This window comes from Leptonychotes weddellii, chromosome 1, assembly GCF_054177405.1.
Source record: "Leptonychotes weddellii isolate Sample4059 chromosome 1, ASM5417740v2, whole genome shotgun sequence".
NCBI classification, from domain to species: domain Eukaryota; kingdom Metazoa; phylum Chordata; class Mammalia; order Carnivora; family Phocidae; genus Leptonychotes; species Leptonychotes weddellii.
Window position 1 is genome coordinate 65,131,534 of NC_138369.1, and position 26,592 is coordinate 65,158,125.

At 39.4% G+C, this 26,592-nt stretch overlaps 1 protein-coding gene across 1 annotated transcript in view; it reads left to right on the top strand.

Annotated features, from left to right (window-relative positions):
• NEK10 (NIMA related kinase 10) overlaps positions 1 to 26,592 on the top strand; it is a 204,558-nt gene that overhangs the window by 43,396 nt on the left and 134,570 nt on the right. The window contains exons 7-20 of the mRNA XM_081829267.1: positions 1,801 to 1,842; positions 3,125 to 3,203; positions 4,313 to 4,380; positions 6,104 to 6,183; positions 7,487 to 7,573; positions 10,256 to 10,480; positions 14,948 to 15,087; positions 16,712 to 16,773; positions 18,976 to 19,053; positions 20,894 to 20,958; positions 22,318 to 22,420; positions 22,515 to 22,643; positions 23,177 to 23,314; positions 26,205 to 26,250. Coding sequence (XP_081685393.1) covers positions 1,801 to 1,842; positions 3,125 to 3,203; positions 4,313 to 4,380; positions 6,104 to 6,183; positions 7,487 to 7,573; positions 10,256 to 10,480; positions 14,948 to 15,087; positions 16,712 to 16,773; positions 18,976 to 19,053; positions 20,894 to 20,958; positions 22,318 to 22,420; positions 22,515 to 22,643; positions 23,177 to 23,314; positions 26,205 to 26,250 — 1,342 coding nt within the window. The remainder of the gene's footprint in view (positions 1 to 1,800; positions 1,843 to 3,124; positions 3,204 to 4,312; positions 4,381 to 6,103; positions 6,184 to 7,486; positions 7,574 to 10,255; positions 10,481 to 14,947; positions 15,088 to 16,711; positions 16,774 to 18,975; positions 19,054 to 20,893; positions 20,959 to 22,317; positions 22,421 to 22,514; positions 22,644 to 23,176; positions 23,315 to 26,204; positions 26,251 to 26,592) is intronic.

Sequence of the window (26,592 nt, forward strand, 5' to 3'; positions counted from 1 at the left end):
TTGGTCCTACCACGCTTTTCTGACATTATTCCCAGGAATGCCGTTCATAGAGTTATGGAAGTGCTTCTTGGAGTTATGGAACACGTTGATGTTCTTTCTGCACAACTTCTGTGCACTTTTGGACCTTTTGTTCTCTTTGCTTGGAATCTCCCTGATTTTTCTTCTCAGCCGATCTATCCATCCTTCTAAACCTTTTCCAAGGCCACCACCCTTATGACATTTTCCATAGTCCTCTCAGCAGGATATCATGTGTCCCTCCTGGGACATCATAGCAGTTCATGTATAACTTTCTTATCACACTTACCAAATTCTGTCTTAAATGCCAGTTGTTTGTATATCTACCATATGCTTGCCTAAAGCTCAGTGAGGTCGGCCTCAGTCATCTGCATATTTGTGTCCTCTTCAGAGCCTGACACAGGGCTTTTATATAATAAGAATGAAAAAAAAATTGTTGAATAAACATTAGTAGTGTTAAAATGTTATTTTTATATGTGTAAAATATTCTGCCATAAGCAGGAATAATGTATACAGTATTCTTCTGTTCTTTAATTATAGCTCTTCTAGAGTGAATAGCAATGGTGAAAATTCAAATTAGTGGGTAGTCACAGATCTATTTTTAATTGAGTTGTAAATGTCGCTTCATACTTAATTTAAACATGGGTATGTTTAGTGTTTCCAAATTCCCTGCATATACAATAAGGAAACCTTGACCAGGAGGCCTTAAGAATCTTGAGCCTTTTTTCAGCCTGTCCACTCAGTTGGCTTCAAGGTGGAACTAGATTGTTCTCCCTCACACTCAAGTACTCATCGCCATGCATTTCTCAGAATTGGAATGATGGCTAATATTTATTTTTCAAAGGACTTCCTTGTGTGTATGTTAAGGAGAGTACAGCTTTAATTAAACAGGTTAGGGTCACTTGAAACACGTCTGCCTGAAGATAAATGTCAATGTGGATAATCTGAGAGCACTTGCTATTAATAGAGTTCCAAGTTGGTCCCTCTCATGACTGTAGCCTCCCACCCCGTCTTCCCTAATTACTACTCATAGAGTAGTTTCAGAAGTTTCATGAAACGTCTTCTTATTGGGAATTGGATTTAAAAATCTGTATCAGGAGACATTTTGTGATGATTATTCTTACCTTCGTTTAAAGTATGGGTTTTAATAAGACCATTAGCCTCTTCATTTTAAGGAAGAGCCCTATAGTCTAGAGCAATTCTAGTCAACTTTTACTGTCTGTGAATTACCTGGGAATCTTGTGGAAATTCAGAATGTGATTCAGCAGGTTTGGGGTGAGGAGGAGATTCTGCATTTCTAACCAGCTTCTCCGTGAGGCTGATGCTGCTGTCCATGGACCACACTAGGCAGGGGCCTACAGGAAGGTTGTGGGAGTTGGTGATGCTGGATTCCATTCCTCTCCAGGCTGGTCACTTAGGCAAAGTGGCTTACCTTTCTGGGCCTTAGTTGTCCTAATCTGCAATGTGAGGGAACAATACCTTAATAGCTCTTTCCATCTCTAACATTTTATGATGACATGAGGGGAAGTAGAAAGAATGAGGAGTCAGGCTGCAGGTCTGAGCATATTTTCATTCTTTTAATTTCAACCCAACTTTTGTATTTATTAACAGTTTATCTTAAATGTGGTATAAATAAAAACATTAAAGAGCTGCATATTTATGTTAGAATGTGAACCTTTAAAAAATAATTATCAATCTCATGATTTAATAAAGAACTTCCATGTAAAATATATTTCTCCCTCCACCCTCATCTTTTGTGTTGTTCTGTTGTTTTTGTTTTATTAGGAAATACTCCATAGCTTGGGTGGAATTGAAAACCTAGCTCAGGTAAGATTCCCTTATGGTGGCTGGTCTTGCCTTTCCATTTGGTGCCATGGCTCTGGGCAAGGATTACATAGGTGTGTGACCGCAGGTGGCTTTCTTACTTTAGGCTGCCTGCCAAGGGGAGGGGCAGGCAGGGTGGATAAGTGTGTGTGAGGCAGGATACTCACAGAGCAGGAAGGGACCCATGACATTTTGTTCCAGCTAATTTTACCCAGCCTGCTGAAACAAGAAAGTTCTATAAAAGGTCACATGTCTTCAGTTAGTCATGAAAAGAAGTAGGTGTTGGCTGGCAGGCCCAGCTCCTCAGCATTGCACATACCAAATGATGGAAGAAAATATTGGTTATAAAGATGTTCATAATTGTTTCACACAAAAAGAATTATGCTCACTAAAATATTTCCAAATACATGACAATGTGAGGAATGATCTTAACTTCATTTATTTTTCTGCTTTTGTAACTACTGAGGGAAGGTAAGCAGGTTGAGCCAGTCAAATGTTTGGGTTTATTAGTATGATAAGGCAAAATTTCTAGGCATGGCATTGGGTTGGATCAGCCCACTGTCCTACCACATAGAGAAAGAATGATTTTCATAATGGACTTTTGGCCCTGCAAACTCATTCTGTATTATTAATGGAAGAGTAAGTTCAATGGCAGGTTAATGCTAAATCTATTATATTTTATTATATTTTCATTCTTGGGAAATTGCTGCAACATGACTGGTTTTTGTTTTTAAGATTTTTTTTTTTTTAATTGGCTGGAGGTTTACCTCATTTAATGAAATGACTGTCTTTCATAAAATTATATTATAAAGGATCCTCTTACCCACCTTAACTTCCCTGGTCTTCTTAGAATTTTTGTGTGTTTCTCTGAGCCTATTTCTTATTATAACCAGTTATCTGCAGTGAGTGATTATCAGACTACCCACACCCATTTTATTCTGATTACAGCTATTGGTGTGTATGCTGGTTAGATATAATTTTTTTGTATTTGGAACCAAATTACACCACAAACTTACTTAGTGACAAGTCATTTTTTGAGAGTTTATACAGTCTTTCCATGGTCCCGCCCTCAACTTCAGGGCATGCAAGAGAAGGCAAAGAATCTAGAAACTCAAGCTACCTTTTGCACTTGAGTGAACCTGGCCCAGAGGCCCTGAGTATTATTTGGTGTATCTGTTGTGCCATCTACAGCTCATTTTCAGAAGTACACATCTTGTCCCTTATCTGCTTGTGTGCTTTTACTAATCTTTCCTTCTGACTCTTGTTGGTTTGGTCCCTCCTGCAGTACATGGAGACTGTGGCCAATGAGTACCTAGGCTATGGAGAGGAGCCGCACAGTGTGGACAAGCTGGTCAACATGACGTGTAAGTGTCGTCGTGAGGACATGGCAACTTTTCCCACTTGCCAAGTGAGCAGGATGGCGTTTTCAACAGGAAAAAGGATCCTTTGAATATTTATGAGTATACCCATCCACAGTTCTAGTATTGGGAGTCCATGCCAGTTGTTACATTCAGTGGCAAAATATACCCATAAGGAAAACTTTAGATTGCAACTCTTACCTTGAAAAGCCCAATTTCACGTTGAAGATTTTCACTGAGCACAAGTTTATTTTAATGCAAGAGGGACTTCCATAATGGCAGATTTTGGTAAAAATGTTTTTTGCTTCCTTTGATTTCTATTAAAATGTCAGAGGCTATTCACTTTTCATCTATAAAGTTTTGTTAATAATAATACCTACCTCATAAAATTTAAAACTTTGTGAACATAAAAAAGAAAAAAAAGAGCCTGATGTAATGATGAGAATGTGAAAACATGGGTTTGTGTGTGTGGAATTCAATCTTCTCTCTCTGGAGGCTCTTTCCAGCCCCACCTTGCTTCCTCTCCAGGCTTGATGAGCTGTAGGTCCCCTGTTGCTGTGGATGCTAGCCCATTTTCTTTGAATGATCTGGTTTCCCGTATTTGTTTCCAGGACAGCACACTGATTCTCAGTTACAGGGAGAGGAGAGTACGTGGTTAGCGCTAGGCACCAGGAAGTTTCTTTGAGAACAACTGTTCCCCTCAGCGGAGGAACCTTGCTAGGTCCATCACCTTCAGTGGCCTTCCTCTCCTCTTTATATTTGAAATCTTTATAGGGAGGATATTTGAAGAGTAGGTTTCACTTTGAACTTGCAACGATGTTGAGGAACTCATTCAACTTTAAGCGGAAGGAGATGTTTGCCTTTTTTGCTGTCTCCATATTTTATTACTATAATAGAAATATATAATAATTATTATTTGAGCTTAAGAGGTAATTCTCAGAGTAAAAAAAAAAAAAAGTAACCCTGTTCCTCCTCCCTCCATTGTTCCTTTTTTGTTATCTGTCTGCCCATGTGGCCTTTCTGTTTGCCCATCAGTACTTTTAGACCTGAGGTTCCATGCATACTGCTGCCTTTAAGTGCTGAATCCCTCTTTGAATTATTTCCTTTCTTTATAGATATTTTTCAAAAACTTGCTGCTGTCAAAGACCAAAGAGAATGGGTCACCACAAGCGGAGCACATAAGGTGAGTAGTCCCAGAAGGAGTGAACACTTCACCTCCATATGGCGGTGGTTCCAATGCTGGGGTTCAGAGCCCCTTGATCAAGTTTCTTATAATTATAGTTCACAGACCTGCTAACCTAGCCTAGAATTGTAAATCTCTGCCAACCCTTTAATATTCTTTATCAGCCTAAGGAGTAAATATAGAAATAGCAAACAGGTTTTCTGAAACTTTTTTTTTTTTTCCTTTTTCCTATGCCACTTATTAACAACCAAGTTTGTTGCTTTATTTAAATGTTGCTTGAGAAACCCTGGCTATATATAAATTGCCCCTAAGTGTGTATTTACAAATGAACAAATAAAGTGTGTGTATACATATAAATACATTCCTTATGGCACATGGAGTTATATATATGCTTGAACCATATGAAATTGTATGTCTATTGGGCAATTTCATATGGTTAAACCTTATAATCAGATGGTAAAGTATTATAAGCATATGGATCAAATATACATTTCAAGATGAATGGGTGCTGGTTTAGTCGAAACAGACTAAATTTATATATATAGCAAGACTATTTAGATGGTAGCTGCCTACAGCCAGTTTTCAATAAGCTGTTGATTTCTCATATCCCAAGAGGCCACTGTCGAGTATATATTAGAGCAAGGTTGCATAAAATGTGTTCACACGTGCTGCTCATTGTATAGGAGATGATTCTAGGTCATATACAAATCAACGCTTTTCATTTCAATAGCTACATATATTTCACTGATATTACCACTTAGAATTTGAGGAACATTTTTGAGTAGCATTAATTAAGGAGTTAAGTGGATATGGCAAAAATTGTGGGAATGTTATGTCAGTGACTGAAGTTTGGAGAACATTGTTGTGTTAGGAGATCAGAGAAAAAAGTGAGAGAAGAATAAGAGGAGGGGATCAAAGAAATAAAGATAATGATAGCTTCATAAAAAAGTGAATGAAATCATAAAGGGGAAAATTGACGTAACAGGAACCAAAAATCAGCCAAGCAGTTGTTACTTGGCTCACAGCTCTGGCCTGAAATATGTCTGGGTGTGTACTTTTGGGGGACTCTGAGTTCTAAAAGTCTAGAGAAAAGAGGAATGAATTTGCATTAATGGGAATTCAGAAAGGGCAACTGATAAGGTACAGACTTCCAGTTAAGTCATGTTATTTAGCATGATGTCTGGAAGCCTCAATTTATGCTCTTTCTACATCATTAGAAATCTGAGAGGCAAATGAAGTGCTTGGTAATGTTGACATCTTGCTTAGTTTGGGGGAGAAAAGACAGTTTTCAATACTTTGTGGGAAAGGGCCTACCACAATGCCTAGTTCAGAAGGAGTTCAAAACATGAACTCAAAAACAATGACTGGTTACTACCAGTATTGTACTTCCTATCATTAGTCTCCCTACTTCTCCTTGGGGAGAGGCCAGAAGAGGCAGAGGGGACATCCTGGGCACATGAAAATAGAGGGAAGAGTGAGAACCTTGGCCATGTATCTTGGTCCCCTTTGCTTCCTGCCCTGGGTAAGGAATGGCCACAAGGATCTAGCGTTGAGTTTCAAAGCAGGAAGGGGTCCTGCCCCCTGAAAGAGCTGGGTATGGTGAATGTTTAATAAAAAAACTCCTCTTGGGGTTAAGCCTCAATGATCTTTGAAAGAAACATTATACCACTCAAGAAGCTTGTAGTACTTACACAATGAAACTTTCTTTTACTTCATTTTTCAGACATTAGTAAATTTACTTGGTGCCCGAGATACTAATGTTTTGTTGGGTGCCCTTCTGGCTCTGGCTAGTTTAGCTGAAAGGTAAGTGTATTTTAATATCTTTCCAGTTCCACTGCCATAGTAGTTCAGGTGGGAAAGACGAATAATAGATCAGTTTCTCTAGTTACTTACTTACTTAGTTATAATTTGAAAAATAAGCATGAAGTAGCATTAATATATTGAAGAGGATTCTGAATGAAAAAGCATCATTTTAAAACTTAAGTTGGAAAGGAAAATCAGTTTCTTCTATTTTCCCTGACCAGAAATACCTACCTAGTCTTTCATCCAACCTTCAGATACTTTCACTTTCAAAATAACAGTAGTATTTCTTTGACATCTATATCTCCCTGACTTTAAAAAAAAAAAAAAGTTCTCTCCTGTATATTCATTCTAACATATAAAACATTTTCAAACACTTTTGCCCTTAAAACAATTCTGGATAACATGTTCCCTTATAGACATCATGATTATTTTAAATAAAAGTGTTTTAAATATATTTTTATGCCAGTAAGTGAATCAATGCTTTTTTTTGTTTTTATTTTTTAAACTTTCTATGGAATAATTGACACACTATAACTGCATATGTTTAAAGTGTACAACATGATGATTTGATATACATTATGTGTATGGAATAATTAGCAAGTTCAAGAGAATTAATATATTCATCATATCACATACTTTTTTTGTGTGTGCGCAATAAAAACACTTAAGATGTGCTCTCATCAACTTTCAAGTATAAAATACCATACTAACTGTGGTCTCCATGCTGCACATTAGATCCTTAGTACTCCTTCTTATAACTGAAAGTTTGTGCCCTTTAATCCATATTTCCCTCCTGTCTAGCTCCTACCAATCACTCACCATGCTAATCTCTATTTCTATGTGATCAGTTCTTTTGTTTTTTGTTTTAGATTCCACATATATCTGATATCATACAGTAGTTACCTTAGCACAGTTCCTTTCAGGTTCACCCATGTTGTCACAAATGGCAGAGATTCCTTCTTTTTTATGAATAAATAATAATATTCGATTATATTTATGTAGGCCCATATAGGTCATTTTTATGTCTTGGCTGTTGTGAATAATGCCGATTATTACCTTTTTAATGAAAAGCCTATTATTCTTTTTGGAGAAAGGGAATCATGTTATCATGATACTGTTATGAAACAAATTTAAATTGATGACATACAACATTTGTTGAATGTTGGAATTTGATGTAGCCCGACCCCATGGAGCTATATTGCTTTTTGTTTTTCCTCCTGAGATAATATGAGAACGAGGGTATTAAATGAATGGATATGGTAAAGTATGTTTTTAGTAGTTACTAATAGTTTTCAATTTGTAGTCCAGAATGTAGGGAGAAGATAAGTGAACTCAACATTGTAGAAAATCTGCTGATGATTTTGCATGAATATGACTTGCTTTCCAAAAGGTAGGATTGCTCACAGGGGAAAAGACAATGTCATATTTGATGAAAATGATAATTGTTACATTTATTATGTCATGCTATTTACATTATTAACTGAATGGCATGAGTCACCTTGACATTTATTTTCTATTTTCTATTTAAGTTTTTATAGAGAAACTAGAACAAAGAGGTGTATTGATTTATCTTTGGTCTTGCATCACTTCTAGATCTGGGCATAGAATTGAATTATATAAATCTTATGATCACATCTTTAATATTTTTGTTTATTGAATTTTTTTTACATCCTGTCTTTTTAAGGAAAGAAACTCTGAGGTGGCTCTATTTTTAGTAATTTCAGATTGTATATTGAATAAATTATTAGATTGTTAAAATCTATTCCACTTAAGGAACGTAAAATAAATTAGTATAGCTGCTGACTTGTTTCATGACCACCTGTTATTATAACTCCAAACAGAATCTAAAATGTATTCATTTTCAATTGAACTACATATTGCTCTAAAGAATTACTGTATTCCGTTAGTTACTAGGTTGTTTTTAAATAGAGTTGCAACCTACATCATTTGATATTTAGTTAAGTAAGTCATGATTTTCTGAAGAGGTAAAACAGATAACAGAAATATCAAGTAATGAAACCCAGACACTTAACCATAGTAAATCCCCGTGAGTCTTTCTTCAAAGTCAATTTTATCCTCTTGTACAAACTATACTTATAGACCTGTGTACCTGAACTCGTTTCTAGGAAAACAACCTCTGCACAGGTGTTAGAACACCAGAGATGAATGAGATAGAGTGTGTAGTGTAGGAGAGGGGACAGGCATGCAGGTCAGTGGTTTCACCATAGCACTGTAAGTGGTGTGGTTAACGGATGCACAGGACACTCTGGAAACATAGAGCAGAAGCTCCCAGTCACAGCCAGGGGCCACACCAAGTTTCCTGAAGGAAAAGGGAGTTATCTAGGCAAAGGGAGAGAACAAGTGGAAACAGAATGTGCTGTTTGGAGGCATGAATTTGTCTGTATTAGAGGAACTGCGTGATTGGGCACAGCTGGAACAGAAAACTAGATTAGACAGTTAACGATAAGTTAAAAATATAGCAAATTTTGGTCTGGCTTTCTCTATATGCTAGACCCTGCTTTAAGCACTTTTGTGTGTTAATTCATTTGATCTGCACAGTAACCCATCAATTTCCATATTTTATAGAGGAGGCAACAAGATGCTTTTAGCCAGGTCACAGTGGGCTCTTTGTGCCGAATAAGAGTGTGTTTTTTATCCATGCACATTATGGGGACTTACAGAAAGATTTTAAGCATGATCAGATTCATTTTGTGGGGAGATTACTCTGATAGCAGTATGTGGGGTGTGTGGCGTGGGGAATATAGCCACACAATGAGATCCATTTAGAAACAAGGAAGGGGATGTTTGGTGTGGAAAGTTTAAGGAGATGCAGAACACTATTTGCCAAAGAACAGATATTCTGAATGTCAGAACACAAAAGTTTGGGAGGGATTGATGCTGTGGAAAATTGGCTCAGGGGAAAGGAACCGTGGAGCAGTGTGAGCATGAGAAGATTGGAGAGGCAGGTGACGGAGAAGCTTATGTCTTGAGCACAATCAAAGATCACAAGAATGGGAGGAGCAGTGGGGTTAGGCAGCTGCATGATTTGCAAGAGAATTAATCTCAGCCGTTGCCTAGGAAAAAGGCAGCAGTGGATTGGGAAAGGAGAAGGAAGTGTCTTGGATGATTCCGTCTTCTGGCTTGGAAAATTAAAAAGACTGTGATATCATGAGTCAACACTGGAGATATAAGAGGGAAGAGCCAGTTTGGGGAGGAGAATAATGACTTTGAGTTGAGACACAGTGGGATGAGTACCTGTGGAACGGCTGTGTGGCTAGAACTTCTGGAGGCTGAGAGTGATGCCTGGGCTGAGCTCACAGGACTGGGTTAGAGGGGGTATTTGAAGTCACGGGAATGGATGACATTGTCCAGGGAGAGTGTTTAGAATATGAGACTGGAGGGTTATGGATGGTTCTATGCAATGCCATCATCATCATGTTTCAGAGCTCTGCTGAACCCTATGTGTCCTATGCTATCATTATCTTTATTTTACACACCAGATAGTCACTGGGAACATTGCATTTAATCTCCTTGCATTGTAGTGGTTTTGGCATTTTGTTTTAATGTCCTGTTTTTGTAACCACATAGTGAGTTTCTGAAGACTATGATAGAGCTTTTATTTCTTTTGTTTTGAGCACAGTGCAGGTCCCATTGTATGTACCTGATATCTATTCACTGGCTAGTAGGTTTTTAGCCAGACCAGTGGGCTTACAAGGAGGCTATGACTTAGAACGGTGGTCAGCAAACTATGACCCACAGTCTAAATTTGGCTCCCTGCCTGTTTTTGTAAATAAAGATTTATTGGAACATAGCCATGCCCATTTGTTTTTTATGTGTTATCTATGGCTGCTTTTACATATGTTGGCTGGGTTGGGTAGTTCTGACCAAAGCTGTATGGCTAGCAAAGCCTGAAACACTGTGCTGTGATCCAACCCTTTACAGAAAACATATGTTGACCTGTGACTTAGAAAATGTTAGAGCGCCACAGTGATGATAGCTCTAGTCCAAATGCAGAGTCAGTAACTCACTGCGCTGTGATTCTCATCCTCACCACCCTCCCATCCGCTTCCAGATTAACTGCGGAGTTACTGCGCCTCCTTTGTGCCGAACCCCAAGTGAAAGAGCAGGTGAAGCTCTATGAAGGGATACCCGTCCTCCTTAGTCTGCTCCACTCTGACCACCTGAAGCTGCTCTGGAGTGTTGTCTGGATTCTGGTTCAGGTTTGTGAGGACCCTGAGACCAGTGTGGAAATTCGCATTTGGGGAGGCATCAAGCAGCTTCTTCATATTTTACGAGGGTGAGTCAGAGGGGGCTGTGGCCGACTGCCTTAGTCACTGAAGGTTGGGGATTCTGCCATACAATGGCAGATTTGGTACATGATCAGCTTGCTTCCTCCTGCTCTTTGGTCCTTTGTGTTATGGAGAATCATTTATACTTGTCACAAACATACTTGAAATCATTATCAGGGGCATTCATCTTTTAAGTTTCTTGGGAGCCCTGAAATATTTATCTTTGCATCACCGGCCTCCATGATAGTGCTGGGAATAGAGAAGCCATCAGTCTGCAAATGTAGATTGAATGAGATCCAACAACCATAACAAAACATTTATATTACCACCTTTTTCTTGACAACACTCTATGCGTATTGTAATCCCAACAAGTATAATAATTTTACTTTAAATTTACTTTTTTGCTAAAATGTCTGCATTTGCATATATGGCACTCATCTACAAAGAGAAAGCAAAACCTGCAATTAAAGAACAGATGTATAATCCTTAGTTAAAATGGGAGAAAATATTGTTGATCAAACGATTGTCATGTTACTGACCCTGGTCCAGTTGCTCTTCTTTCCTCTCTAAATCTTCATTGCAGTGCTCTTAAGGTGGGTTAACATGTTATCATCTCTCTTTTAAAAGTAGATATGAGGAATTCTTAATCTCAAGAAACAAACTGAGGGTTGCTGAAATGGTGGGGGGTGGGAGGGATGGGGTGGCTGAGTGATAGACATTGGGGAAGGTATGTGCTATGGTGAGCGCTGTGAATTGTGTAAGACTGTTGAATCACAGACCTGTACCTCTGAAACAAATAATACATTATATGTTAAAAAAAAAAAAAGAAGAAGAAGATAGCAGAAGGGGAAGAATGAAGAGGGGATATCGGAGGGGGAGATGAACCATGAGAGACTATGGACTTTGAGAAACAAACTGAGAGTTCTAGAGGGGAGGGGGGTGGGGGGATGGGTTAGCCTGGTGATGGGTATTAAAGAGGGCATGTTCTGCATGGAGCACTGGGTGTTATACGCAAACAATGAATCATGGAACACTACATCAAAAACTAATAATGTAATGTATGGTGATTAACATAACATAATAATAATAAAAAAAGAATTCTAGTGACATTCAAAGCCTTGAGTATGGAGAAGGAATGGTCATTAAAATAGTTTCAAATTGAAACTTTCTTGAAGTATGTTGCAGTAAGTATGTATTAGATATATTGAAGCCATGGATAATGACATCTTTTGGTACCATCAGTGGGAAAGTTCTAGTACCTAAAATTATTATAAAGGATAATTCAGCCCTATAGGTACTGAATCAAAGTTGAAAAGGAATATGTCTGGGGTGCCTGGGTGGCTCAGATGGTTAAGCGTCTGCCTTCAGCTCAGGTCATGATCCCAGGGTCCTGGGATCGAGCCCCACATGAGGCTCCCTGCTTGGCAGGGAGCCTGCTTCTCCCTCTCCCTCTACTGTTCCCCCTGCTTGTGCTCTCTTGCTCTCTCTGTCAAATAAATAAATAAAATCTTAAAAAAAAAAAAAAAGAAAAGGAATATGTCTGCCTGAAAGGAATCACTCTTGTAATGTGTAGTACCTAAATAAAGCTCTCTCTAATAAAAACAGAGTGACTTATCATTCTTAATATGACCAGATATTATCAAATCAGTGTTATTCAGACTTTGTGCTTGTTATACCTCTAGGTATATTATGGAACTGTATGTTATCGACTTCTATGAGGGTATGTTTCAAAGCATAAGAACAGACTATAGTGATATGGACAATAGCTGTATTAATTATTTCTGTCACCAAAACAAAGGAAAAAATATAAGCTATTGATAATCTACTTGCTTTTTTTTAAGATTTTTATTTTTATTTATTTGAGAGAGAGAGAGAGAGAGCAAGGGGAGGGACAGAGGGAGAAGCAGAGTCCCTGCTGGGCAGGGAACTTGACTCCGGGCTCTATCCCAGGACCCTGAGATCATGACCTGAGCTGAAGGTAGACGCTTATGTGACTAAGCCACCCGGATGCCCCTACTTGCTTTTGTGAGTATCACATAAAAATCTCAAATACTTTAAAGTATAAACTATAAATCTTTCATTAGTACTGTGGCATAATAAGCTAGCTCCTTGAATATTTAGCAGAAGTTTTTTGTTTTGTTTTTATTTTTTTTTGCTTGCTTTTTTAGGATGCTGATGGTGATGCTGATGGCAGTGGTCGATACACCTATTCCAACAGCTATGGGTTGCCCTTTTGGAGAACAGTTATTTTCTTGATGATAACATTAAATTCTGTGATGCTTAAGCAGTCCTTCAAAGATAAAACCTACTGTTTTACCACATAGGATTAAGTTTAATACAAGGCACCAGTTTTCCTCTTTTGTTCAAGATGTAACCATCCTTGAGAGAAATGAGTTCTTTCACATCTAAAGAGTCAGTTGGCCCGTCCATTTCTCTGGTGCAATGTTAGAAAACTCTTTCCTGGGAAAATGATATATGTCAACACTTATTCTATGTTAAATATGTCTCAGCGCTCTGGGAGAATTTATTACCCCAGCTGGGTAAACAATATCCCTCCAGAGCTTGTGCCTACCCCAGGGCTGCCTGGAGCTGGTACAAGGGGTGGAGGTTGCCAGGCTGTCTGCTGGCATGAGTAGGACCAGGGATTATTGTCAAGGCAGTTTCCAGGAAATCTGTTCGTGCCCATTCACCTACAATCATAAGCTCCAGAACAGTTCCTGAAGGCCTATAGACTCGAGTAGGGGGAGTGATTTCTAAAATTTGAGTTTAACATAATGTGGTTGACAGATAAGATCACCAGTTGTGACTATCCCTAGACCTAGCTCCATTACCTTCCCAAAGCTAACTGAAGGAAGGGCACTAGTGGGCCCAGATGACATGGGAAGGAAGCCAAGGAGACTCCATCTATGTAATATTTAGGCACAAAGAAATCAAGATAGAGCTGTTGCCATAAAAAATAAAGAAATGAAAAAATATAGTAGCTGCATTAAACAAAAAGGAACAAAACAGATAAAAGACATGAAGAAGCTATTGTGGAAGATGCTACCTTGAGTAAACAGAAAACAAGTGCTTTATTTTATCAAAGATATTAAATAGAACATGACATTTATGACCTGAGATTAAAGAAAAGATGCTAGGACTACAAAAAAGGGAAGGTAGAGATTACAGAGCTAGGAAGAAAGGCAAGGACTGAATAATCCACAGAACTGAGACATTCATCAGAGTACCAGACAGAAACTGGAATTAATACAAGGAAGGGCACACTTGAAAAAATTGCACATAATGTGGAGGAAAAAGACAAAGGAATGAGAACCATTAGAAAGTGAAGGATATGGCTTGCAGAAGATGAGTTTTCAACCTGTGGATAACTGATATCCTAGTGAGAGAATAAAGCAAAAGGATAAAAAAATTCAAAGATAGGGTTGCATAGGGGGCTCAGTCGGTTAAGCGTCTGCCTTCAGCTCAGGTCATGATCTCAGGGTCCTGGGATCGAGCCCCGCATTGAGCCCCAAATCTGGCTCCCCACTCAGCGGGGAGTCTGTTTCTCCCTCTCCCTCAGCTCCTCCCCGCCCCTGACTTGTGTGCCCTCTCTCAAACAAATCAATAAAATCTTTTTTAAAAAATTCAAAAATATAAAAGAAGAGATCTTTACCAAAATAAGGAAAGACTAGAATTGCTTGGAAAAAGAAAACTCAGCATGAGGAAGACTGACATATAGTCAGGTGAATTGATAGCAGCAGAATAGAGTTCAAAAACAGAGGTGGGGGAGGAGCAGGGGGCGCTCCTGGCTGGCTCAGTCAGCAGAGCATGCAACTCTTGATCTTGGATTTCTAGCCCCCCACATTGGGTGTAGAGATTACTTAAAAATAAAATCTTAAGGGTGCCTGGGTGGCTCAGTTGGTTAAGCGACTGCCTTCGGCTCAGGTCATGATCCTGGAGTCCCGGGATCGAGTCCCACATCGGGCTCCCTGCTCCGCGGGGAGTCTGCTTCTCCCTCTGGCCCTCCCCCCTCTCATGTACTCGCTCTCTCTCATTCTCTCTCTCTCAAATAAATAAAATATTTAAAAAAAAAAAATAAAATCTTAAAACAAAACAAAAAAACAAAGGTGGGCATGTGGAGCTGTGGGGAAATGACAGAGTTTTCAATAACTAGTGCTGGATTTAGTTCAGTAACCAGAGAAAGAAGCAGGAGGGAAGGAAGGCAGGAAGGCAGGAAGGAAGGAAGGGAGGGAGGGAGGGAGAGGGGAAAGGAAGGAAGGGAGGGAGGAAGGAAGAAAAAAAGGAAGGAAAGAAGGGACCCCTGCTTCACACCACACATAGAAATCCACTGTAGGTGGATTGGAAGGTGAAACAATAAAGATAACATAGGAGAAAACTTCATGGCCTGGGGGAGGCAAACATTTCTTAAACAGGACCCAGAAAGCACTGACCATGAGGGAAAAGTGATAAATTGTGCATTCACTTTTCTTTTTCAGAGACAGAAATTTTGTTTCCGATCGTTCTTCCATTGGCAGCCTGTCTAGTGCAAATGCAGCAGGCAGAATCCAGCAGCTTCATTTGTCAGAAGATTTAAGCCCTCGGGAAATACAAGAAAATATTTTTTCTCTTCAAGCAGGTATTTATATCATATTATTATGTTTTGCTATTTGATACTGTTTAGCATAGGTTTTATTATGTTCTGTGATGATGATAATAATTTGTTATTCTCTGTTATGTATGATAATATGAAGTAGGCACAATTTGTAAGTTTAAAAACTGTGAAGTTAAATCCATGTAAGTGTCTGAAACCTCCCGGGATTTGTGTTGGGCCTGCAGGTTAGTGATACCACAGACTTTTCTCTCCCTTTCACATTCTGAACACATTGAGAAATCAGCATAGAAGTCAGGCATAAAGAGAGCAGAATAGTAGCTTCATTACTGGAAAAGCTGGATTAGAGAATTCAGCTTGCTTTGTGGCCAGAATCATGGTTCCTATATTTTCTAGATCTCAGGGCACCCTCCTTCAGAGAGATTCTACAATGCAGACATCCATTCCCCTGGGAACAAGGGAGCACCTTCCTTACTCCATGTGAGCACCTAAAGAGAGGACAGAGCCTCTCTTGCCACACAAAAGCAGGAGCAGGGATGTATGCCCACGTTTTTGGCAGTTTGGCACAACCCTGAACAAGGTTCACAAAAGGGCACCTGGCCTTTGGGACGAGTGGGGGCTTTGGTGCTGCTGACCAAGGTGGGCGCCTTGCCACAGACACAGGATGGGGGCAGAGAGGCACTGGGGGCGGCCCGCAGGAGGGCAGGCAGGCAGGAGTATATGAGGATATATGTAATGCCTGAAGCACAGTGCAGGGCCAGCGCAAGGGCCCCATAAAATGGTAGTACCCTTTACAGGTGCTCTGTGCTGTAGAATCCAGCACATTTCTGGTTGGACAAGAAGCAGCTCTGTACAGAACGTCACCAGAAGCTGCCACGGTAACCATGAGGAGGCAGGAAGGGTGGTGCTCAGGGTGTGGGATTTAACAGCTAGCAGACTGCAGTTGGACTTCTGGCCTCTTCCACTTACTAAGTTCTGTGGCCTAGTCTGTCGGTCTCTGTGAACTTCAGTTTTCTCATCAGTAAAACTGGTAGTCATGGTACATCCTCTGATTACAAGGGATACTTTGTGTTTTTTGTTTAATTTTTTTAAAAAGATTATATTTATTTATTTGGCACAGAGAGAGAGAGACAGCGAGAGAGGGAACTCAAACAGGGCGAATGGGAGAGGGAGAAGCAGGCTTCCTTCCAAGCAGGAGCCCGATGCAGGGCTCGATCCCAGGACCCTGGAATCATGACCTGAGCCGAAGGCAGACGCTTAACGACTGAGCCACCCAAGCGCCCCGATACTTGGGATCATATATTTAAAGTACTCATGTATCCAACCATTGTAGATGTATTTACTGAGCACCTGCCAAGTGCCAGGCACCTGTTGGGCCCTGGGGATTATAATGAAGCTGCTTCCCGGTACACAGTAAGTGCTCAACAAAAGGCTGTGGAGGGGTGTAGACGCACATGAATTACGTGAAGAGCAGCGTTAGACACCACTGCGAGTCAGTTTCCCTCCCCCCAGAGCTGTGTCGCAGGGAAAGGTACTGTGTTTGGAGGAGTGGCTCTGTCACAGAATTCCCTGCGGAGCCTGAGTATTGACGGAGCGGTGTAGAGCGCGGTCAGTGATGACAGACACGATCATCTGGTGGTTTTCTTTACAGCCTGCTGTGCCGCCCTCACCGAGCTGGTGCTCAACGACACCAACGCCCACCAGGTGGTCCAGGTGAGAACGCTGCTCTCCGGGCTCCGGCTGCAGACCACGTCAGCACTCACGGACCCCACCTCAGGCGAACTGTGTAGCCCAGAACACAGCTTTTGGGATCCCATGATGTGATTTTAAGATATTTTAATATGTCTTATTTAAGTTCTAGAATTCCATTTTATAGTCTCTTTTATTTTTTAATTTTTTAAACTTTTTAAAATTAAGATTTTATTTATTTATTTGTCAGAGAGAGAGAGGGAACACAAGCAGGGGAGTGGGAGAGGGAGAAGCAGGCTTCCCGCTGAGCAGGGAGCCTGATGTGGAGCTCGATCCCAGCACTCTGGGATCATGACCTGAGCCAAAGGCAGACGCTTAACCAACTGAGCTACCCAGGCGTCCCTAATTTTTTAAGCTTTTTTAACATTTTATTTTTAAGTAATCTCTACACCCAACATGGGGCTCAAACTCAAAACCCCGAGATCAGGAGTCACATGCTCTTCCGACTGAGCCAGCTAGGTGTCCCTAGAATTCCATTTTATAGTCTTGTCCTTCCTTTACCTCACTTGGCTTAGAAGGACCAGCCCTGTGGTTAACCTCTGGTGTCTCTTCCCTATATCATGTGTACTCTTTTTCATTTTATCTCTTTTTTTTTAAAAAAGCTATTTTGAATAGCTTTAATTCTGGACATATAGTATACCATGGGTTGAGGATGGTAGTCATTTGAATTAAGAGTATATCAGGTTAGGGGCGCCCAGGTGGCTCAATCGTTAAGTGTCGGCCTTCGGCTCAGGTCATGATCCCAGGGTCCTGGGATGGAGCCCCGCATGGGGCTCCCTGCTCGGTGGGAAGCCTGCTTCTCCCTCTCCCACTCCCCCTGCTTGTGGTCCCTCTCTCACTGTGTCTCCCTGTGAAATAAATAAATAAAATCTTAAAAAAATATTTTTTAAAAAAATTTAAAAAAAGAGTATATCAGGTTATTCAGCTAGAGATGACTGAAACACACACCAACAACATATTTATTGCCAAGAAACCATTTTCACAAAGCATAATTCATTAATCAATCCACTACATATACAGCAATATATGGAAGTAGCATACAATATATCCAACTTCAACTTCAAAATACATAAATACATAAAATGTCATAAGAGATCAGATCACCAATGATTAAAGGCCCGAGGGGAAGCTCAGCAAATCAGGGGGTAGTGGCAGAGCAGGGCATCTGGACTTGGCCAGGTTGAGGTTCATTTCCTACTATCATTTCCTGGTGGTTCGGCCATTGGAAAAATGACTTAGTCTCTCTAAGATTTGGTTTTGTCATATATAAAGCAGGGAAATTATAGACTAATTCACAGAATAGCTATAAAGACTAAATGCAGAAAGGCAGGTAAAGCTGTTCACAGTTATAAAAGCCCATGTATAGTAGAGTTCAGTAAATCAAATATTTGATAATAGAAAAGTAGCAGTAAGTTAGCACTTTTTGTTCATTCTGCTGTGTATATATTAGAGTATCAGAGTAAGTCTAGAAGGATAACTATCTGGACTTCCATGCATAACTTTCATTTTCTAAATCTATTATTACTCGTTTCTTTTATTTTTTCTATGTTATTTTCTACAATAATTTATCTATGTGTATTGTTTAATTACCAAACTGTAAAGGGAGAGATTATATTTCATAGTTAGACATTTAAAATGCAAAGTACAAAGATATTTGGATCCCTTTACTCAGTCCTTTTTTTTTTTTTTAAAGATTTTATTTATTTATTTGACAGAGAGAGACACAGCGAGAGAGGGAACACAAGCAGGGGGAGTGGGAGAGGGAGAAGCAGGCTCCCCGCAGAGCAGGGAGCCGGATGCGGGACTCGATCCCAGGACCCTGGGATCATGACCTGAGCTGAAGGCAGTCGCTTAACCAACTGAGCCACCCAGGTGCCCTATTCAGTCCTTTTTTATCCCTTACTCCTTTTTAAAGTATTTAAATGACTTTAAATTGATATGCTTTATTATTTATCATCAGTTGAAATTTTAAGAGTGTGGTTGTAGTCTTTAGTATTACATTGATATATTTACTATTCTCCTGTCTATTTACACAGAGTTCTAAAATTCTACGAACATTTCTTTTCAAATACTAATTTTTCAGATTGTGTAGTTGCTTCATTGTGTTTGTGTGTCTCTCTGGCATTGGCAGTGGTCACAGATAACATGTGCTCTTTATTCTTCCAGGAAAATGGTGTATATACAATAGCAAAATTAATTTTACCAAACAAACAAAAGAATGCAGCAAAAACGAATCTATTACAGGTAATAAGCATGTCCATTGTTCTTCTGTATCGAGTTACTGAAATCTGGGGAAACTTTGAGAATATAAATTCCCTCCCAGTCTCCGTACTGACTGGGAGGAAAAATATCAGGTGCGGGAGGCTGGCATGAAAACAAATGCTGTCAAAACAAAATAAAGGGTTTAACAGTGGTTTCTCTGGGCGGGGGGGGGGATCAGGTGATTTTATTTATGTATTTCTTTGCTTATCGGTAAGTTCTATTTTTTTTTCAAAACAATGCTTATGTATCAGAAAACTGTAAGAGGAAAATTATATTCCATCTTTAAGCATGGACCACAGTTGGTAACATTTCATCTTTACAAAGGAAAGCCTGTAAAATGGATCTTGGTGGACGAGAAGAGACTCGCCAAGTCGCTAAAGGGGTGTGAGTGGGGCAGCCATGGCATCTGCTACAGGGTGGAAGAGCATTCCGCACAGAGGGAACACCATGTGCGAAGTGCGAGAGCCAGGCAGCTTAGAGTGTGCTTCGGCCGCCCAGCGGAGCTGGGGTGTGTGGACGGGGGAGGGAGATGAGGCCTTGCAGGCAAGAGGGGTGCACATTATTGCAGGCTCCTGCGTGCTATTTTAAAGAGTGGGCATCAGGGGGCCAGTGTCCCTGAAGATACTGGAAAGATAAAATCAGATTGAAAGTAAGCCTTTGCAGGACTTGCAGCTCATTCTTTTCCCCCAAGTCATTTAGAGAGGAAGTAAGAAACCATGTTTACCTCCAATCCAATCGAAGGGCTGTCACCCCGAATGAGAGAGAAAATGAGCAGAGAAGTTTTGGTGGTATCCGTGGGCTGGCAGGCAGAGGTTTTAGAGAGCTACCCATGACAACGTACAGGTGCGGGACTTAATTTCTTTGGTGCACCACAGAGGCATGATGTGATGCTGGACAACAGAAGAAGTCAAACCCACCTTGCAGATGCATTTTGTTAAGCCAGTAGAGGGTTTCTAAAAATTCACATTGAAATGATTTTTGAGGGACGTTTGCATCCTGCCCTTTCTCACTGCCTCCACCACCCTCCACCAGGCTCCGTCATGTCGTTGTGTCATCTGCCTGCTTCCCTGGGCAATTTTATTTGGGACCCTTCGGTATTCAGACCACTAATTTTATGGAATGATTCCAGATCTCAGTTCAGCAGACCCCGATCACCCCCGTGGTGGCCTGTGTACAGGACCGACTGCAGGCTGGGGGCTCTCTGTTTTTTTTCTTGGCACTGCAAAGTCACAGACATTTAGATGTTTATTTTTCTTTAGTAAAGTCTCACAGGCCTCTTTCTGAGTGTTCTCGGGTATAGTTCTACTGTAGATTGTTCTGTTTGGGAAACGCTTAAGACTCTTTACTCAAGAGACCAATTTGTCAAGTCTGAGTCCAGTGTGCCTGTGGCTATTTTTATATGTTATCATTTCGAGTGTTTATTTTCTCATAGAAGCCATATAAATATTGAGGCATACATAGCAAGCTAGAAACAAAATAAACCTTGAGCTCCTGAAAATCTCTGGACATTTGGTTTTCTCAGAGTAGGAATTTTATTTCTGGTCTCTGTGTTCATTTTGTACTTTCTAGAAAGGAATTAATGACAAGTACTGAGTGGAACGAGGCTAACCTCCTAGCATTCTACAACGTAAATGCTTTTTAAAAATATGAGACCTACCCCAGGTATTGATGGTTTTTGTCTTTAGTTATAACCTTTGGCTGCCATGGAGGTCAGCCACTCACAGTAAAGTCACTTTAATGTTTAGTTCATGATAATTTTATCCTTGCAGTGTTTTAATTTGCTGAGCTACCTTTGAGAATCACGCACCCTTTTATTTTCCAGTGTTATGCGTTCAGAGCCTTGAGGTTTCTCTTCAGTATGGAAAGAAACAGACCACTCTTTAAAAGGTATGAGCTTAGAGAAATTTAAGTGACCAGTGATCATGACATTGAACTGTTTTCACATGCCTGATTTAGATGCAAACAGTAAGAGAAGAATGCATCAGTATGCAAAGCATGTGTTTTCAGATTTCTTAGAATCCACAGATAATAAGACTGACTTACCCTGGTGATATCTTAACACTGAAAGTGAACTAAATGATGAAGAAAGGGAATAAATCACTCTATCAATACAATTCTTAATTACTGTGACTGCTATGGGTTTTAGTTTTTATTTTTTTGGACGTTAACATTTTAAATGGATGACATAAAAATATGTGCTTTTTCTTACGCATTCAGAAATTCCAAAGTTGGTCTAGTCATTTCCTCTGTATCAGTGGAAAAAGAAGTATTTTCAGGGTATCCTTCATAGGGCAGGAGCTCATTTGATGGGGAGGAGGCTAGGTGTTCTTAGGTCAGGAGGCTGTGCTGGTGAGTGTGACAGAAAAATCAGCCCCTTGGGAAGCAAACACTAGTTACCTACGTGTGTGGTCTGCATGCGCCTGGGTTGGCCAGGCTGGCCAAAATCATAGGCCCAAGTTCTTACTAGAATTCTATTGATATAAGGCGGAATAGAAATAAGAACTTGAGTTAATATAATGTGTTTTGTTCTGAAGCATTGGAGCATTTTATGTTGCTACTTTATTTACAAATGATGTTTGAATTTGAGGGAAGAAAAGGAAGTAAAGTTATTATAACCTTTTATTTCAAGGCCCTAAACCATCCATTTTTATGGACTTAATGATTTTACTAAGCCCTTGAAACCAGTACCCTGCAAATGATGCATAAATCTCTTCATTTTTTTATTTACCTGTATTTTTATTTTATTTTCATAAAACATTTAAAAATGGGGTTAGTATTTACCTCCTAGGGTTAATAATGAGGACGGAATCAAATGGTGTTTTTGAAAGTGTTCATCACTCCATAAACACCCCATAAACATTCCTTTCCAAAATGCTTAATGCCTGTACCTCCAAATATCTTACAAATAAGGTCTTTGTATAATCTGTGTCATAACATGAGATCTGCCCTCTTAATAAATGTTTAAGTGTACAGCACAGTATTGTCAACTATAAGCACAATGTTGTACACCACATCTCTAAAAACTTTCCTCTCTGGTTGCTTTTCATTATCCCTTAAGACCTGTAGTTCTAGTTCATTTTTGTGAGATAAGCTGGTGAGTACTATTTGCCCCCACTTTGTTGATAACCTAAGGAAGTTGAGTTTATTTAATGTAATTAATCTGTGAGTGAGCTAGATCCTAAAGGGAAGGAATGAGCAACAGTTACCAAGCCCTACATGAAGTGTCTGTGTATGTTTTCCCTGTAGACTTTTCCCCACCGACTTGTTTGAGATCTTCATCGATATAGGACATTATGTTCGTGATATCAGTGCTTATGAAGAATTGGTATCAAAGTTGAATTTGTTAGTGGTAAGCCCTGAGTTTTAAATATTTGGGTAGGCTGGTATGTGGTCAGGAATGGAAATTATCATAGTGCCCATTTCCTTTTTATTTTTTTGTTTAGGAGGATGAACTGAAGCAAATTGCTGAAAATCTTGAAAGCATTAATCAGAATAAAGCTCCTTCGAAATACATAGGCAACTATGCGATTTTGGATCATCTTGGAAGTGGAGCTTTTGGCTGTGTCTACAAGGTGACTTTGCCCTTGGGGAAAAATATTTCTGATATTCCGAAGCAAACCAGATGTCCCACTTGCACACACCCACGCAACTGGGTTAGAGCCCTTGTTATTGAGAAATAGGTACAAATTAGAATGATTGTTTTTGCCCATCACATAGCTGTCCTGATGTTATCTTATCTCAGCTCTAGAAATTTGTCACTAATCTTTGAAGACAAAAGCCGTTGTTAATGTCTCACAAAAAAATAGTCAAAGAGGCTTGTCCCAGTGCATGAGACTTTCTCCAAATTCATACCAGAGTTTTCTATATTTACCCAGGAAAATCCTACCAAAGAGTGCAGACTGACCCAGGAGATACCAGTTTTTTGAGCTGAGCTTAGTGTACATACAGACAAAAATTTTAAAAATTCTGTTGCTTTTGTAGATTATTTAGATTACTTGTTTTAATCATGTGACTTATTAATCGATCTCTTTTTTTTTCCTTCTTTCTACCCCCACCCCATCATTATTATTTATTATTATTATCTTATTTTTTGTTTTTATTTTAGGTTAGAAAGCGTAGTGGTCAAAATCTTTTAGCAATGAAAGAGGTCAATTTACACAACCCAGCATTTGGAAAGGATAAAAAAGATCGAGACAGCAGTGTAAAGAATATTGTTTCTGAATTAACCATAATTAAAGAGCAGGTAAATGTTTTTCTTGTTTATGAAGATATGTTCCTTAACTAAGTGTCATTAAAAGAAAGTAGAGTTCTTGTGCTGTTCTTGTCCATGCTGTTTAAGAACTGGTTCTGTTTATAATAATTGATATTGAGGTGATAATATTTTGGTTAGATATTTTCCTGAAGGCTTGACATTGAACCATAGAAAGACTTCCTGGAGTTTATATCAGCGCTTGGGGTGCAGAATGTTTGGGTTTACAGCAGAGTGCCACCACATATATGGGAACACCCTTCTTTTTTCATTGCAAGCGTATCCATTTCCTTCTCATTATGTTGTAGAATATTTGGTTACTTAGTTACATGCATAAGCATATGACTAAGAGTTCCCTGACTTTTGTCAAGTGGAACCAAGCTGTTAACATTCCTCAAATACAGCTTATTAAATCTAAAAGTAGATTTTCAAGATGGGTTATTATTTATTGGAATGAGTGGAATATTCAGACATAATGTAACAACTCAGTTAACTATCATTATGAAGGTTTGTTTGGGGAGAAAGAATAAACATGTCAGAAGAGAAGTGAGATTGGATTTTGTGATCCAAGAATACATGGGTTTCTTTTTCAGCTTTCCTTATTTATACATTCATTATGGGTACTGTTCATTTGTAACTCCTGTGGAGAGTGACCAGCTTCCTTGCTCTTTATTCTCCATGAGTTAAATTTGCATAGCATCTGTGCTGGGACATAAAGATCACCAAATAAATATGATGATCTTTATTCATCAAAATATATAGTTCTAGCCCAATTCATAAATTGCAGTCCGTACTATCATTAATAGCTTAATTTATAGTTGACTTTCATATATAGTAATAGAGTGGACTTGAAGAAGAAGTTAGTGTCCACTCCCGCGTAGGATACTCTGATACTCAGCAGTATGCTGTTTCACTGTAGCACAAGGCTAGAGCATGGCTTTTGCTGCAAGCTGATCGAGTATCTTCATTTGAACCCTGATCTGGATATAGTCCTGGCCAGTGAGCTAGGCTTAGAATATGGTTCTGTTGCTTACCTGGTCCTGTATTGTTTAAAATCTGCTGGCCACTTGATAGTTGATGAAGTAGACCTTGTTTTAGCACGTTTCCTAAGAGAAGAAAGTATCAGGGTGGAGACGTATAAGAGGCATGTGTTTGGACTTAGAGAAAACTCAGAATTGTACAGTTGCACTCTTAAGAGGGGACTGAACCACAGGAAAGGATAATAACATTTAGAGGCCTAAAAGGAGGAGGTGATGGCAGACACAAGTGGCAGAAATGGAACTAGGAAAGGAGAGTGGGTTTGTTAAGAATGAGACTAAGCTGCAGTAAGAAAGAAGCTCCATATCCATTGGCCTAAACAAGAGGCTTGACAATGCAGTGAGCTATTTCTCTTTCATGTGACAATCCTAGAGTGAGTGGACCAAGATGGTGGTGGTCTCTGTTCCATGCAATCATTTGCGAATGTGGGTTCTTTCTCCCTTACTGCTCTGCTACCTCTAGGCCATTGTCTGCATCCGCTTGGTTGAAACTGCCACAGGCACGTTCACATCCAAGGTGAAAAAGGTAGAGCATGGTGGGGGGGTGTTCCCAGTGTTTAGGACTCAGACACAGGAGCACACGTGTTTCCCCTTACAGTCGCTTGGTGAGAACTTAGTGACAGTCCCTCTCAGGGCTGCAAGGCAGGCTGAGAGATGTAATCTCTGACTGGGAAGCCATGTTCCACCCGAACTCAACTGCAATGGAGGAATGGGAAGGGAGGTTTTTGGTGGACAGTTATCAGACTCCCCTTCAAAAACGCAAGAAAAGAGGCCAGAAAGAGATGCAAGCCATTTATAAATGTAATGTCAACTATTCTGAGATAGAATAAATTTCAATTTGCCTAGAAACTTAAATTATAAATAAGCAACTATAAAAATTTTAGTATTCTTATAGGAAAAGAAAGTTTTGAAAAAGTAGAATTTCTGTGTAATATCCTGAGGTAAATTTAGGCCAAAGAACTGAATACTTCTTACACATGGCAAGGAAAACTTCATTCAAGACTACTGCAATAGGAATTACAACAGGGGAGAGAGATTGAACTCAACTCTGAAGACAACAGCAATAGCTAGTGATTTACAACCAAGAGGCTGGGTGAGGGGGTGCCTAGATGGAAAATTACTCGGAAGGACTTCATTAGCTGTCAAAGATGGGTTGATGAGGAACTTGATTGGATATGAAGAGTGGGGAGATTCTTGCTAACCTGGCTTGGCAGGATCCTTGATAAAACCAGGCAGGCCAACCATGAAGAAGAGAGCTCCGAGAAGCCTGACTAAAGTTTGGCCAAGAAGGGAGTCCTTGCCAACTGTTATTATAATGTAAATGGAGTTAGTAATGCTTAGATTCTTTCAATTTCATACTAACCATTTTGGAGAGCATAGAAAGACACCAAGTGTGAATAGACATAAACAGTATATATGAATATTTAAGTAGCAGGGAGAGGTAAGAGGCAATGGTGTACCTATTCAACGTAAATTGCTTCATTGCAGTTTTCTTATCTTTGCAATGTGTGTGTAGTGGTGGGATGGGGAGCGCTAAATGAATTCTTCAGGTTACTTTGAGTTCTACAGTTCTCTGTTTTAGTTAAATTAGGGGATAAAGTACAATCAGTTTTTAATTCTAATTGATAAGGCTATATGGGAGATTGCTATTTTCAGATTAGTTTTGTAGGTAGCAAATAATAAGAGTCATGATAAAAATCTCAAATCTCAATTAGATGATATCTTGAAATGCTTAATTTTATAGATAAATATGAATGCAATAATTTCTGTGTTGTTTTCAATTATATTCAATTATAGTCCAATTATATTTTCAAGTAATGTAATGTTTGTTATTTATTTTCTTATAGCTCTATCATCCCAATGTTGTACGCTATTACAAAACATTTCTGGAAAGTAAGTATGAGTTTTCAGGATATTTCTAATTAAGGAAAAGTATCTATATTATATATTTCTATATTAGAATGTCACAAAATAAACTTAATTCTTTTCTTTTTTTCCAACTATTTTCTTTATTTGTGGAAGATCTTGTGCATCACTTTTTTTTTTATTCTTATGTTAATCCCCATACATTACATCATTAGTTTTAGATGAAGTGTTCCATGATTCATTGTTTGTGCATAACACCCAGTGCTCCATGCAGAATGTGCCCTCCTCAATACCCACCATCAGGCTAACCCATCCTCCCACCCCCCTCCCCTCTAGAACCCTGTTTGTTTTTCAGAGTCCATCGTCTCT